At 35.2% G+C, this 17175-nt stretch overlaps 1 protein-coding gene across 1 annotated transcript in view; it reads right to left on the bottom strand.

Moving 5' to 3' along the window:
• Positions 1-17175, bottom strand: part of CFAP54 (cilia and flagella associated protein 54) — a 291059-nt gene that overhangs the window by 43618 nt on the left and 230266 nt on the right. The window contains exons 62-64 of the mRNA XM_078076438.1: positions 8482-8655; positions 6738-6958; positions 2331-2501 (exon numbers count right to left, since the gene is read on the bottom strand). Coding sequence (XP_077932564.1) covers positions 2331-2501; positions 6738-6958; positions 8482-8655 — 566 coding nt within the window. The remainder of the gene's footprint in view (positions 1-2330; positions 2502-6737; positions 6959-8481; positions 8656-17175) is intronic.

Raw genomic sequence — 17175 nt, 5'->3', positions numbered from 1 at the left:
ATGTACAGTAATATAAAAGTCATTAGAGTGAAAAAGATATTTATTAACTTTAGATGTTGATAAGTATGTATGCTATCCTGCAGGTAACCACTAAAAGCATTGAAAAAAGTGTATAATTTCAAAACTCATAGAGGAAAATGATAAAAATAATCCAAAAGAAGGGAAAAGAGAAAAACAGAAGAGCTCAGACAAATAAAAACACAAAATAACATGATTTAAAACCAAATATATTAGCATTTACATTAATGTAAATGTATTAAATTCCCCAGTCAAAATACAATGTTATCAGACTATATTTGAAAATATTCAAATGCATGCCTTTGATAAAAACATAAAACACACGTACACAAAAGGGTTGAAAGCAAAAGGTTTCACTGTGAAAATAACCACAAGAAAGTCATTTTCCTCTAGTAATATCAAACAAAGCAGACTTTATGAGGAAAAAAACATTATTACAAAAAGGCCATGAGTCATTTCAAAATGATAAAATGCTCAGTTCACCAAGAAGATACAACAGTTAATTTGATTGCACCTAAGAACACAGTCTCAAATTATGTAAAGCAAAATTTGACAGACTAAACAATGACAATCACTGCGATAGATTTAAATATACTTCTTTTAATAACTGATTTTAAAAAATTAAAGGCAAACAAACAAGAATAGAGATTTGAACAAGACTAACCAAACTGACCTATTGGGTATATATATGAATACTGCCTTAGCAACTGAGGACTGCACATTTCTTTTAAGAGCAATGGAATATTTACACAATAAATCCTTTCCTGGAGAAAATATGCAGGTTTCAACCATATCAATCATACAGAGCATTTTTTTTTATTATCACAGAACAACATAATCTAAGAATAAAAAACAAATTATAATACAATATATAATACAATATATTTTTCTAATACAATATATAAAATATATATAAGTTCTATGTAGTTTGGAATGTAAAAAACACATGTTGAAATGGCCCATGAGTCAAAGAATAAATTGTAACAAAAATTTTAAAATTATTTTTAACTGAATGCTAATGATAATACTATAATAAAAACTTGTGGGATGAAACCAAAGCAATGTTTAATGAAACTCATAGTCTTCAAATGCATACATTAGGAAAGAAAGGACTGAATATTAAGCCAAACATCTATCTCAAGAAGTCAGGAGTAAGGAAAAGAATACAAAACAAAACAAAAACAAAGTAGAAGAAAGATATATGGATTAGTGAAATAAAACTGATGAGAAACCTCTGGTGACAATGATCAAGAAAAAATACACAAACAACCAATGTAAGAAATGAAAAGGGACACTTCAATACAAATACAATGGAGAGATTAAAAGTATGAGAGAAGTTTTAAATAAAATGAAAAAATTCCTAGATAAAGCAACTTAAACAAACCTGACTCAAGAAGAAACAGTAAACTCCAATGTTCTATAAATAGGGGTGATAGTCAAAATATTTAAAACTTGGTTTGACATGGGTACTAACCATTAGAACAGATACTGACCCAATCAGAACTGATACCAACCCTGGCATCTAGTAAATGAGTACTAGTGCTTAATGACTGCCTCAAACTATTGAGAATTATATTACTAATTTTCAATTTTTTCACAAAGAAAACACTAGGGTCAGACGGCTTTACTGATGAATTCTTACCAAATATTTGAGAGGAAAAGTTTACTCTAAACTTACAGAAATGTCACCAGAAAATAGAAAAACACGGTTATATTTATCAACTCACTTTATAAGTCTAACAAAATCTTTATACAAAATATATCTGACAAAGATAGTATGAAAATGAAAATTTGTAACTCAGTATTACCCTTAAACAGTGGCAAAAATCCAATACAAAACCTTAATAAACTGAATCCAATAAAATTAATATATGATCAATTTGAGTTTATCTCAGAAACAGAAGACTGATTAATATTTAAAAAATCAATTACTATATTTTTTAAAATTATAAAATAATCTTAAAGACACAGCAAAAGATTTTGATAAAAATTCTTAGCAAAGTAGACAGTAGAAAAAAACTTCCTTAATGTGATAAGGAATGGCTGCAAAAAAAAGTTAAACATCCTATATTATGGTGACACACTGGAAAGTTTCCCTTGAAGATCAGGAAAAAGGAAAAATGATCAACTCAAGTCAGACTTTACCTGATTTCTTAGTTATTTTCAGACTCATTCTACTAGACAATATAGATTCTATATTGCTGTATATTTTCATCTATATGACAAGGGGTTGTTCTCTATTTTCAAGTTTAATGGTCGAGTTAAACTTTACATCTAAATATAAGATTTAGCTTTGTGATTATATTACATACCATAGGTTCTGTGTCCTTTGGAGGTCTTTCTAGAGGAGGAATGTACCACTGAAAGCAAAGTTCTTTGTTTAAATCTTGTATCTTCATAACTGATGACACATCTCCAGAAGATGGGCTGGCAGAGAGCTTATTTAATGATAAATCAGAGTGTAGAGAACTGTCATGACATAACTAGGGAAAAATCAAAAACAGTTTAATTGCTGGTAATAAATTCATGCAATATTTAAAACATTCACTCAATATCCATTCAGTATTGGCTACATTATAAAACTCTGGGAATTGTCTTAGTTTGTTTTATGAGTGTCACTTTTAAAACTGTCCCCAATTACCAGAGAAGATTTTACTACAGAAAAATACGCTTCAAAACCCACGGGACTCAGGGTGCCTGGGTGGTGCAGTTGGTTAGGTGTCCAACTCGGTTTCAACTCAGGTCATAATCTCAGGGTCGTGAGATCAAGCCCTGCGTCAGGCTCTGAGATCAGTGCAAAGTCTGCTTGAGATTGTCTCTCTCTCTCTTTCCCTCTTCTGCTCAGGCTCTCTCTCTCTAAATAAATAAATCTTTAAAAAAAAAAACAAAAACCATGGGACTCAACAAATGTCTTCCACTTTGGTGACTTTCCCAGAGTAAAGATCTAGAGAGGAAAAATGTCAATATTATCATTTCAGTCTCAAGATCGCCTCAGATTCTAAGAATATCTCTTTTTTTTCTTATTTATTCAGTGGTGAATAAACTGAGGGTATGATTATAAATAACATCTACCTTCCAACAGCAGTTTTTTTCTGTGTCATATGCAAATTAAGACAGTTTTTGCTGTAAAATATTAAAATCAATCACTCTCATTCCCTCTTTACATGAATGTAGCTGATTTGTTAATTCAGTCTTGGTGAATCTGGGCCTAGCTTTGATGGAACCAGGTCCCTGAATCAGGAGTTTCCAGGAAACATAAATGTGTGGAATGCAACTGGCAATTTCGCAAATTATTCAGTTTTTTTTTAAAGTAGCTCAGAAAGCAAAGCATGGTTGCTATAAAAAAATAACAGTCTAGACAGAGAGATAATAATAGTGATAATAATACCTCAAATCTGAAAAGGACTTTCTTTAATGGAGTGCAAAGTATTTTCAAAATTAACTTGTTATTCCCAAGATTATAATATGGTAGCTGGGAAGCAATTCTTCTGTTGAACTTTTGACATCTAAGGTATCTTAAGGCTTGATGATGAAGGGGAACATGTAAGTGGCCAGTAAGAAATGCCTGGTGTTTCTGTATGGCTTTGTACCTCCCATTATTTCTGAGCTTGTTCAAGATACAATATAAGACTGTCAATGAGAGTCTTCAAAATAAAATAAAAAGAGAAATAAAGACACTGACCTTTCAAGTTGTCTACTGATAAGAGAAAAAATATGTCATGACTGAAAGGTAATATTAAAGATAAAACTTTTCAAAAATGTCTAGAGACTATCATCATAAAAGGATATTTTAAGCCAGAATCCTCATTTATTAGCACTATGATACTAAAAACATGACCAAAATAAACAATAAACAAGACTATTAGGTTTAAATAATCATTTAAAAGTGCTAAACTAAGATTAATTCTATGCCAGGCAATTCACCAAAAATTCAGGTAAATAATTGATTCCAAAAATAATTTTGGAATTTAATTTTCTTCATATCTGAGTGCCTTTCAGAGGTTCTGACAACTATTTTAGCAACAATTCATATTTAATAACTAAGCAGAGAAAAATAATAAGCAAATATTTACTATTTTAATATATATAGCATTTATTAACATGGTCTAATAATGGTAAATTGTAACAAAAGTCAGTATCAAAATAGGCATTTAATTTTCCATTATCTTTAAAAAAACATAAAATCTAGTTGCTAATGGAATTAAGCATATATGCTAACTGATGGACCATACACTGAATATTTTCTATATGTTTGATTTATTCTTTGAAAGGAATGAAACAACAGACCTACCAGGAGAAGTCTTGCTTGCCACAGTCCTATAAACGACAAGTCACTTTACACTAGTCAAATATTCGACCTTATGACAAGTCTAAACATGAATAACCCAGCATTGGGCATAATTTTAATCATATCCTTTTTTCTTGGAATTTTTAATGTAATTTGTTTGGCACCTTTGTTTTTCCATCACAGAGCTTCAATAGACCTAACGATATGCAGACGCACACACTGATGAGCCTGACACCTAGCAATGATCGCTCTGGAAAGACATCTACCTCTTTGTGGAGGAAAAGCAGGATTAAGTATCAATTTATGGGAAGAGTTTGATTGAAATAGCCTCCTGAGTGATTAAAAGCTCAAAAATGTTATTATAAAAATCAGCCAAGCTTGCAGTTTATTTTTTTAAAAAATCCAAAAGGCTCTATGCTCGTTAGCTGTCTACCCCAGTGAAATGAACACATGATTAGGTGGCTTGCACCTGTCAGACGAGCAACAGTGATCTCCAGAGCCGATTATTCTGGGAAAGTGTTACACTAATTATATTAAAGAAAAAAAAAAAAAAAAAGAGCAAACAGGGTACAACCATCTCTGATAACACTGCTGCCATTAGAAGTGTTGCATATATTTACAACGTATTCAAGGTTCTACGTTCGGAGCATCATGCTTAGGAAATGGGTAATGGTAGGCTGCCCTTAATACTAAAATACTCAAGCAGAGCTCCTTTCGGAATATTAAGAAATCACACCTATTAGTTTCCAAACTCATACAAAATCGTCACAAGAATACATTCACAAAACTATAGTTCTCCACCTTCTCATTCTCTGCCTCTTGTGCCAGAATACCTGAGGCATCTGGGACACTTGGCAGTAATCCTCAAAGGGAGTCACAGTTTCTAGAGGGGTGAATCGGGATCTGGTGTTAGATGGAAATGATTTCATCCCACTCCTGCTGCTTCCTTCCCAGCAGAGGGCCAGACATTTATAGTACATTCCTGACCTTTCTGCCCCCTCTCCCTTCCCTCCCCTGGAGAACCACTTGATTGGTGAATTGGGGAAAAAAGAAATGTTGGATATGCATAATTATGCTCTTTCTTCTTGGGAGAGAATGGTTTGTAGAGAGTGAATATTCTCTGCTCCTTCATGAGACAGAGTTTATTTTTTTTAATTTTTTTTAAAGATTTTATTCATTTGTCAGAGAGAGAGAGAGAGAGAGATTGAGAGCACACATGCAGGGGGAGCAGCAGACAGAGGGAGATGCAGGCTCCCTGCTGTGCAGGGAGCCCGATGCGGGGCTCAATCCCAGGACCCTGGGATCATGACCTGAGATGAAGGCAGATGCTTAAGGACTGAGCCACCCAGGCATCCCCATGAGACAGATTTTAAAGGGGTCTGTGTCCCCACAGATTTTAAGGGGGCCTGTAGTGACCAAACCAACCAAACAAAAACAACACAGCTGAATTGGCAAAATCTGTCTACTTTGCTATTTGCTTTTAGGAAGACCATTTGCCAGTAAATATAAACCATATCCTGCAATGTCAACATTATGACTCATAAGGGTGGGTATTTTTTTAATCCCAAACTCTTGAACTCTTTTATTTCTCAAATGATTTATAATCTGGGCAAGAAATAGGGGTGTTAAGTATTAGGCATACCAATATCCCAGTATCTGGGAACTAACTCAAAAAATCCTCCCATGTGGATTCTAATACACTGCCCTGAGAGCAACTCCCTAACTCTCCCTGAGAATCACTTCTTTAAATGAATTCTTAGGGGTGCCTGGGTGGCTCATTCGTTAAGCGTCTGCCTTCAGCTCAGGTCATTATCCCAGGGTCCTGGGATGGAGCCCTGCGTCGGGCTCCCTGCTCTGCGGGGGAGTCTGCTTCTCCCTCTCCCACTCCCCCTGCTTGTGTTCCCTCTCTTGCTGTGTCTCTCTCTGTCAAATAAATAAATAAAAATAAATGAATTCTTAAATTATCTCTTAGTAGGTATTCCCACTACTTTTTAAAATCACAATTTATTACTAGTCACCTCACTTTTTTGTTCAAAAGAGTGATTTAAAAAAAAAGAAAATATTATTATCTATCCAACAATCTAGAAGGATAAGATAAGCAAAGGTTCTCAATTTGGAAGAAGTCACATTTTCAGGTCACTTCTCTGGGCTTAGAAATATGGACGTGTCTGGTATGGGCAAGTCTATATCAAAAAAATGAAAGCAATATATGGTGAAGTCCAAAGTCAAGATAATTCAAAATAAATGACTGATATTTTTTTTGTTTGGAAAGAACTCAATGCAAATGACTTGATTTATTCATTTTATAAATACATATTAGAAATTTACAATACACCACGTCCACTTGAGTTTTCTCAAATGTGCTTCCTTCAGAAATATAACAATGATTCTAAGAAGTTTTACAAAAATATATAATGTTTGAAAACAGTACCTTGACTGAATCAGATGAGATTTTTTCCGAAAAAAGTGTATTTTCCAATCCTTTACAGAGTTCTTTTGGAAATTCATCAATACAAGAGGAAGAATACAGCTGTAAAAATCTTTTAAGGAAAAAATGCATTTCTTTTTGGCGCAAAATCAGCCCAGAGTTGAAAAGGGACGTGAGAAGTGTATCATCTGGCAATGAAATTCCAGATCCTGGCTTTGGAGATGCTTAGGGAAGAAAAATATGTTACTTTAGAGTCATGTTAGATAACAGAATAGTCTCAGTATTGTTGGTATTTGCTCATTAGCTGCTCTCCCTGTAAATCACACACCTCAGCTAGTGGCTGCCAGTGTAATTCCTCTCTTCTTAAGCTTATTCACTAATGGAACTGCTTCCTGCCACAGGAATGAAGAAAATTTCAGAAGGGTGTGAGGATATTGCTTTAGGTTCTAATTCTTGACAATGCAAAATATTCTATGTAGTCATCTTATTTGGGACTTACCCCGACAAAGATCTTAAAGCAAGAACTTAGGTGCAGGTCATTTATTTGAAAAGTGATCTCAAGGAGCATAAGTGAGAGAACGAACAAAGTGTGATGGAGAGAAGAGCCAACAGAGTGAGTTAATGGATGGGCTGTAGCTCTGGACAATCAGGGCTCAGTCCTGCTGAGGACCTTCTGAAAAATAACATGTAGAACTGTCTGGGACTGAGAAGCTGGAATGTTTTCTACCAGTTTCCTACCTCATAAGTATGTGTGGAATCCCTGGCACTTTGGGCTGTCCTGACAGGGCTGAGCAAGTCTCAGTAGTTTCAGGAGGAGCCCAGGGCAGAAAAGCAGTAAAATGTGGGCACGTGACATGGCAGGTGCCAGCAGGTGAATTCAAAGGTGAGCTGAGTTGACATGGGGCAGGCCCTGCCAGAGTATGCTGTACCGGCTCACGTTCGCATCCTTTGCTATCGAACTTCTTTTATTCTTGCCCTTCTCATGATGTACCTTTTATACCTGACACCTCTCTGAATGCTTGTCTATCCCACGATAACTCCTGATAACCCTGCTTAGTCACTCACTCTGTGACTCAGCCTATTTACCCTGCTGGCTTCTCCACCACTGGGCCCTGACATGGGTCAAACTGTCTTTTCCGACTATTTGCACTGATGAACAAAACAAAATCACCAATTTCATGGGCACAGATAAAATACAACATACATTGTCACAAACACAAGAGGGACTAACACGAAGCAGATTATACCAGTTTTTCTGGATGTTCTTAGACGGCATTGATGATACAACAAAAATTAAACAAAACAAAACAACTCAATGGAGTTACATATCTTATCTGAAGTCATGTATTTGTCCTCTTACATACTGAATACTGGAACATTCTCTCCTTAAAGTCAAAATTTCATCCTGTTCATTTTATAAGCTGTCACATTGTGATCACTCTGATTCTTAACTGTTTTGAGCCATGGGCCACTTTGGCAGTCTTGGGAAGCCTCTGGATGCATCCTTACAATAACATTTTTAAATACGTGAAATAAAATATATATAATATCAGAGGAAGTCAGACTTGTTGAAATACTATTCCACCCAAAGATCTGTGTATCTCAGGTTAAGAGCCCCTACAATTTTCATATTCTGATAAGAGTTCACTCCAAAAGATATCAATAGTATTTTAAAATTCCAAATAAGAAACATGACTTAACAAGAACTGGAAAAGAATGTGTTTTTCTTAACACATCAAAAACCTACCTAGCAGTTTGCTCATATTATTAATCCTTTGCAGATGAATATAGTAGCGCAAGAGAAGAATCCACGTAATATCCACTTTGGTCTGAGGTTTTTTTCTAGCATCTCTGTTGCCACACACTCCGTCAGTTTGATAAGAGCATGTGTTGCCAGTGGGGAAGACCACTTGGTAGTTATCTAAAAGTAAAAAAATAATAATAACAGTAAGTGAAAAAAAGTTTGTAAGACAAATATTATGCTTTCCTTGAAAAATAACCACATGAGAAAAAAAAAAAAGCACAACCCATAAAGGAAAGACTGACACATGGCACTACATTTGATTAAAAAAAAAAACAGTTTTGTATCACAAAAGACACCAAAGTTAAAAGACAAACCACTGACTGAGAAAAAATATTTAGAACACATATGAATGGTTTTTCTTGAATATGTATAACACCTTGCACCAATCAATAAAGAAAAATTCAGAGTCCAACAGAAAAGTGGGCAAAGAATTTCAACAGTCAACTCATAGAAAAGAAGACCCAAAAGCCAAAATTTTAGGGTCACTAAAAATCAGAAAAATGCAGATTAAAATGAAATACCATTTCCCATCCCTCAGTAATTGATAGATACTAAGATCTGAAAATAATAAATAGTGATAATAATGTGAGGAAACTGGTATCTTCATAAACTACTTGTGAGAGCAACTTCTTTGGAAAGCAATTTGGCAGGATTTTATACAATTAAAAATGCAGATACTCATATAAGTGGTATATGTGTACGAGGACTCTTGTGGAAGACATTCATGACACCATTGTTGTAATATCAAAAAAAATGGAAACTTAGAAAAATAAACAGAAGTCTATTCATTTGATGGCATGCAAAATGAATTAATTAGATCTATAACGCAGAAAGTATATAGTGTAATGTCAGTTCAAATTCCAGATGCACTTCTCACAGATGTGTGACCTTGAACCTCTCTGCACCGTAGGTCTCTCTGGGCTTTTGACTTCTTGGGTTTTAATTTTCTTATCTTTAAAATGAGCATGGTAAGATCCTGGATAGATCATGACAACATATACCAAGTTACAAGCAGATTCCTGATGATACATAGAATAACCTACCATTTGTATAAATTTGAAAAAAACTCAGTGTAATATTTTGTATTATTTATGTGCGCGCGCACACACACACACACACACAAATATACAGTATTTTATTAGGATAATGGCTGCCTCTGGGAAGGAAAAGAAGAAAGATGAATAGAATCTTTTATGGTTAATGATCTATGTATGTTTTCTTGAATAATAAGATGAATCCCCATGCTCTTACCAACCAGTTTAGCAAACAGAATATTCCCAGTACTTTTAGAATACTGTGCAAACCTCTCCCTAATCCCATTTCCTTCCTCCTTTCCTTCCTTCCTTCTTTCTCTTTTTTTTTTTTCCTATCTTACATACTTTTTTCTTTGTAACCTTTGTGTGCTGAGGTACATTTGCTAGTCACTTACTTTAAAAAGTTCACCAAGGTGCGCCTGGGTGGCTCAGTCGTTAAGCGTCTGCCTTCGGCTCAGGTCAGGTCATGATCCCAGGGTCCTGGGATCAAGCCCCACATTGGGCTCCCTGCTCCGCGGGAAGCCTGCTTCTCCCTCTCCCACTCCCCCTGCTTGTGTTCCCTCTCTCGCTGTCTCTCTCTGTCAAATAAATAAATAAAATCTTAAAAATAAAAAAATAAAAAATAAATAAAAATTTAAAAGTTCACCAAAAGAAAACCAGTTGAGTCCTTATAAGGATCTCATGCTTGACTGATTGTTTAGCTAAATATATGATTTTGGTTGAAACTCATTTTTCCTTAAAACTTTAAAAGCTTTATTCTACTGCTTTCTAGTATCCATCCTTGCTGGGGAGAAGCCAGATGCTGGTCAAATACTCATTCCTGTGTTTGACCATCTTCCCTACTCTATAATGTTTTTAATGAACTCCTCATTATTTGTGGTGACTAAAAATTTCATGCTGCATCTAGGCCTAGGTCTTTTTCATTCATTCTGCTTGTTATGTAGTAGGCCTTTTCAATGTGAACACTCATCTCTCCTTGTGGTCTTGCAAAATATTCTTATATTTATTTCCCTGATGAGATAAATATAAGAACATATTGATTCTCTCTCTCTTTTGCTCTCTTTCTGCCTTTCCCTCTCCCTTTCTCTCTCACTCCACATATTTGGGCACTTGATTTATAACAGATGTGACACTGCAATGTTGTGAAGAAGGTTGGTCTTTTTAATACATGGTTCTGGGTTAATTGTATATCATACGGAAAAAATTAATCTTGACTTCAGCCTCACACCATATACAAGAATAGATTCTAGGTGAATTGTAGATCTAAATGTGAAAAGTAAAAAAAAAAAAAAAAAAGATGGTAAAGATAAGAGGGTATCTTTATGACTTTTGCATAGAAAAAGATTTCTAAAACTTAACACAAAATGCATACACCATAAAAGAAAAGATTTATAAATTGGACAACATTAAAATTATAAACTTTGTATAATCAAAAGTACCACTAGCAGAATGGGGGTAAAATATATTTGCAACACATATACTCTATAAAATGGTCATATCCAGAATATTGAAAGAATCTCTCCATATTTCTAAGAAAAATACAGAAAACTCCCAAGAAAACTGGGCATGATTCTTGAATAAGGAGTTCCCAAAAAAGACTAAACAAAAGCCAATACTATATATAACAGTATCCTACCTTTTTAGTCATCAAGGTAAAATTTAAATTCAAACCCCTTTGGAGAACTTCTAAGTTGAAAATATATATACCTATGACCCAGCAATTCTATTCCTTGGTATATACATAAAAATGTGTACATCTGTACACAAAAATGTCATATACAAGTGTATTCATAGAAGCATCATTCCCGATAACCCCCAAATATTTATCAACAATAGAATGGATAAGAAATTGTTATTATATCCATCAAAGAATGAACTACACAAACATAGTGTTGAACAAAAGAAGACAGATACAAAAGAATACAGACTATATAATTTCACTTACACAAAAATCAAAAGCTGACAAAACTAATCCAGGTGTTAGAAATCAGAAAGCAGGGCCATTAATTAGGATGTGTTGACTAACCTTACTGTGGTAATTATTCTGCAATGTATACATATATAAATCATTACATTGTACACCTTACACTTACACATTGTTTTATGTCAATTATATCTCAATAAAGCTGGGAAAAAGAGGGGGTTGGTAGGCAGCAGAAGGGGGTATGATGTAGACTTGTAGGGTACTAGATTTGTTCTAGTTTTGACCCATGATGGTTATATGGGCATTTCCTTTATGATATTGAATGAAACTGTATTTTCATGATTTGTGTGATTTTCCATATTTATGTTATAATACGGTAAAATATTTTTGTGGTGACTTCCAGCAAAGGTGTCCATATAGTATTGGCATGTCCTCTTCTCCTGGAAATCATCCCAAAACAACACAAAAAACAAGTGACAAAAACCCAAATACTATTTTCAATAAATCAGGAAAGAACTAAAACCCCAAACCACAAGATGCATGGCATTGTGCCCAAAGTAGTTGTCACCAGGTAGAGGATACAAAGGAGGCAGAGGACAATACTCAGATGTAAATCTCAGAAAGAAAGAGCAATGGTGAACTGCACATTTTTAAAACAGTATTATGGGTGCCAGTTAAGTTGAGGCATCTTAAGACCAATTGTTCAGAGTTTAAAGAAAAAGAAATACATATACATTTTGAACGTGTATGTGATGAGCTCTTTAAAGCCAAAAAAAAGAAAAAAATACTCTTTGTTACAGCTTTTCAAACTCCAAATGAAAAAGTCAGTGAAGTATCATATAGAGTAGGTTATCATATTGTGTTGGCTAGAGAAATGCACACAAAAGCCTAGAAACTAATAAGTTGACATCAATGAATACATATCCTGAAGTCTAAGACCTCAATGTCCTGTTTGCAATAACTTGCACTGGTTGAAAAATCAGTAAACAAAATTGTAACACTTTCCAATAATAAAATAACTTGTTGAATTCAAGATGTAGCTGCAAACATGAAGACTCAGTAACACATCTGCAGAGTTGTACTTTTGCCTTACAAATGCTCACATCTACAGACATTGTTGGTCATGCAGTTTTGCTTGGATTTGTCGAATAGTATCAGCACCAACTATTGAAAGAAGATCTCCTTGTCTGTGAATGATTAGCAAGAATGCAAGTGAAATATGCAAAATGTTGAATAATCTTTCTGAATTCAGTGGTTTATCCTGGAATAAGTATGTTGACATGTGCACTGATGGTGCAAAAGGAATGATAAATAAAACTGTGGTGCTTCGCATGAACCTAAGAAGGCAGCGACATCAAACTACTAGTAGTTCCTGAGATTAAGAATTCCTCATATCAGTGAGGTCATATGATACATGTCTTTCTCTGATTGACTTATTTTGCTCAGCATAATACCCTGTAGTTCCATCCACGTCATTGCAAATGGTAAGATTTCATTCTTTTTGATGGCTGCATAATATTCCATTGTATATATATACCACATCTTCTTTATCCATTTATCTGTCGATGGACATCTAGACTCTTTCCATAGTTTGGCTATTGTGGGCATTGCTGCTATAAACATCAGGGTGCATGTATCCCTTTGGATCCCTACCTTTGTATCTTTGGGGTAAATACCCAGTAGTGCAGTTGCTGGGTCGTATGGTAGCTCTATTTTCAACTTTTTGAGGAACCTCCATACTGTTTTCCAGAGTGTGCTGGAGTGGTGGGGGGTGGGAGGCATGGGTGGCTGGGTGATAGACATTTGGGAGGGTATGTGCTATGGTGAGCGCTGTGAATTGTGTAAGACTATTGAATCACAGACCTGTACCTCTGAAACAAATAATACATTATATGTTAAAAAAAAGAAGAAGGTAGTAGGAAGGGAAAAATGAAGGGGGGGAAATTGGAGGGGAGACAAACCATGAGAGACTATGGACTCTGAGAAACAAACTGAGGGTTCTAGAGGGGAGAGGGGCGGGGGGACGGGTTAGCCTGGTGATGGGTATTAAAGAGGGCATGTATTGAATGGAGCACTGGGTGTTATACACAAACAATGAATCATGGAACACCACATCAAAAACTAATGATGTAATGTATGGTGATTAACATAACATAATAAAAAAAAGCTGCTAGTAGTTCTTGCGTTCTTCACTGCCATGCACTCATAGTAAAATGAATTAACTAAAATGCTAGTTTCACTTAAGAATGTCCCTGATAAAGCAGCAAAATTAAAGTTATTAACTACTGACCCTCAAGTACACCTTTTTTCATAATTTGTGTGACGAAATGGGAAGAACACATAAAATGTTTCTACTCAGCCATCAAAAAGAATGTTATCTTGCCATTTGCAATGACGTGGGTGGAACCAGAGGGTATTATGCTAAGCGGAATAAGTCAGTCAAAGTCAAATATCACATGATTTCCCTCATATGTGGAATTTAAGAAAGAAGGAAAAATAAAATAAGATAAAAACAGAGAGGGAGGCAAACCATAAGAGACTCTTAACTATTGAGAACAAACTGAGGGTTGCTGAAGGGGAGGTGGAGGAGGAAGGAGGGATGGCTTAAATGGGTGATGGGCATTAAGGAGGGCACTTGTTGTGATGAGCACTGGGTGTTTACAAGTGATCAATCACTACATTCTACTCCTGAAACCAATACTACTATATGTTAACTGACTTGAATTTAAATTAAAAAAAAATTCTGCTGTATCCTGAAATATACAATGGCTGTCTTAAGGAAAAGCACTTCTGTGATTAAGTTGCAAATGGAATGCCCTACTCCCCGCACCCCCTCCGGCCCCCCCACCATGGAACACCATTTTTACATAAAAGAACAACTGAGAAGACAAACTAAGTGTTTTCGTACTTAGATGTGTGGCAAACACCTTCCATAAAGTAGTAGGCCCTCAGGAAAATAACAGACAGTATTTACTGTCAATGATAAAATTCAAATTTTTAAGTAAAAACTTAGAATTTCGGAAAATTTGTATATGCCACCATGGGCTTCCCAATACTTTCTGATAAGAATGGTGGTGGTATTTTTAAAATTTGATTTTTTAAAAACTGTCCAGTGAATTGTACAGACATTCGGAAGTCCTGCATAACCCAGGGAGTCACTATTTTCCAAGTATCTTGTGCATGATATTACAAAGTCATGCATGAGTAAAAGATCCATTCAGACTGAAAGATTAATGAATTTTAATGTAACACAGTACAAAAAGTTCAATGATATTGTTTCATAGTCTACACTGGAACTAACCTTTAAGAAACTACCACTTACCTCGGTGTTGGTTTGGTACCAAAGAAGAATGTCCACAATTATCTGAAAAGGCTCTTAAAATAGTCCTCCACCTTCTATCTACAGATCTGTGTGAAGCTGGATTTTCTTCACATATTTCAACCACAACATTATGCTCTAACAGGCTGACTGCACAAGTGGGTGTGAGTCCAGTTCTTTCATTAAGCCAGACATTAGAGAGATTTTTAATGTTATTTATGCTAACTTCTAATGGATTTATTACTGTTCTTTTAAAATTAATTAATAAACTTTAATTTTAATTTCTAATGTAACCTATTTCTTCTATAATGATAGATTTGCCTAATTTTTTATATAATGTATTTTGGAGTAAATTTGGGTAAATTATATTTTTCTCCAAAATTATACATTTTACAAAGTTTTTAAAATTTATTTGCTTCAAATTAAACAGAAAAAAACTCAAATAATTTAATTTCTCTATATCAGTGATTACCTTCCTCTTAGCATTTATCCTTTTTCTACTGTAATTAATTTTCCTAAATAAGTTGGCTAATAGTTTGTTTTTTCCCCTGAAATTACCTCATTTTATTGTTTTTGTTTCCTAGTTTATTATGTACGTATTGTAAAATGATACAAAATAATGCCAAACATACCTTTCATGTCAACTAATTTAAATTAGCTAAAGTTGCCTACTACCAAAAAGAAAAATATTATCAAGTTTTAAAACAAAGAAAATCCAATTCTGTGTTCTATTTAAGAGGTATATTTAAAATCAGATGATTTAGAAAGGTTGACAATAAAAGAATGGGCAAATGTGTACTAGGACAATGTAAACCAAAAAAAAAAAAAAAAAAAGCAATATTTGTGAACCTATTATCATATAAGCTAGCATTCTGGCCAAAACAGATTCTCCCCTAAAGCCTCCAGAGGGATGTATTTCTGCCCACACCTTAATTTTAGCCCAGTGAGACCCACTTTAGACTTCTGACCTCCTGAACTGGAAGATACACTTTGTGTTGTTTTAAGCCACTAAATTGTGGTTGTTTCTTATAGCAGGAATAGGACAACAATACAGTGACAACACCAATTGCCTCTGCAGAGGACTCAGTTATTTTCAGAGAAGATAGAAGGAAGACTTTCTCTCCATGACCTTTGATGTCTCTTGAGTTTTTATTTACTTATTTTTATTTTTTAAGGAGTTTATTTATTTATTTGAGAGAGAGTAGAGAGAGAGAGCGTGGGGGAGGGAGAGAGAGAGAGAATCTGAAGCAGACTCTGCGCTCAGCGCAGAGCCCGATATGGGGCTTAATCCCACGACCCTGAGATCATGACCTGAGCCAAAATCAAGAGTCAGGCGCTTAATCAACCGAGGCACCCAGGCACCCCTTTGGAGTTTTGCTTCTTGAGAATAAATTACCTGTGTAAAGAAACTGAACGAAATTAAAAGAAAAAAAAGGAGCCTCTGTACATATTTGACCAATGTCGTCTGGTCTTTAACGTCATGAGAAAATTAATACCAGTTCAATTTTTTCTTCTTTATAGAAAGGCCACTTTTTGTGATTGAATGCTTACAATTATTTTCTTTGTCTTTATAATCCAAAAGTGATGCCAGAATTTGTCCAGGTATAATCTGCACTATACGTTTATCTTCAGAACTTTTGTGGGAGGCATATCCCATTGCCACGGTTTCCCTCCAGCCACAGCCATTGCTGCATGGGCTTCACTGGTTCTGGGCCAGTATTTATGCTAATTTCCCTGCATTTTTCCAGTGGTGGGAATTCCAACCTTACCATCTCAGATGGGGTTCTGACTTCTCCCAAGTGACTCATTTTGGGCCCTGACTGGGCACTTGGCATGTTTCTCTGCATCTACTCAAGCCAGTGGGCAACGTGTTTCTAGTCCTCAATTTGTAGACAAGTCCACTCTGAACCTCAGTTCTATGTAGTTAGCTGGGTTCTGACCTTCCCTACCTGCGGGGCCCTCCTTCCAGATTCCCTCTTTGTCCAGCCATTCAAAGTCCCAGCCCCAGCTGTTCCCTCTCCAATGAGGTCCTCACCTTCACCCCTTGCTTATAATCACTCATTTTACTTTGGTAACTTAAGATTTTCTTTTCCTGATTTCATGCTCAACTATAAATTAAAACAATTTTGGTTCCTGTTTTACCCAATCTTGTTACATGTTTGGATTGGGGAGGGCAAAAGCATCTTTCATGTCAGCTCAATTCAAAAGGGTGATGCATTAGTTCTGCACTTTGATTTCCTGGTAATACTTTATCACACCCAACACAGTGATCAAGGGCACAGCTTTTAGAATTGGATAGATCAGGGTTTGTATCAGCAGTAGAAAATTATCCTAGTTACATAACCTCTCTGAGGACTTTT

This window comes from Halichoerus grypus, chromosome 6, assembly GCF_964656455.1.
Source record: "Halichoerus grypus chromosome 6, mHalGry1.hap1.1, whole genome shotgun sequence".
NCBI classification, from domain to species: Eukaryota; Metazoa; Chordata; class Mammalia; order Carnivora; family Phocidae; genus Halichoerus; species Halichoerus grypus.
This window is presented reverse-complemented; position numbering and strand designations above follow the sequence as displayed.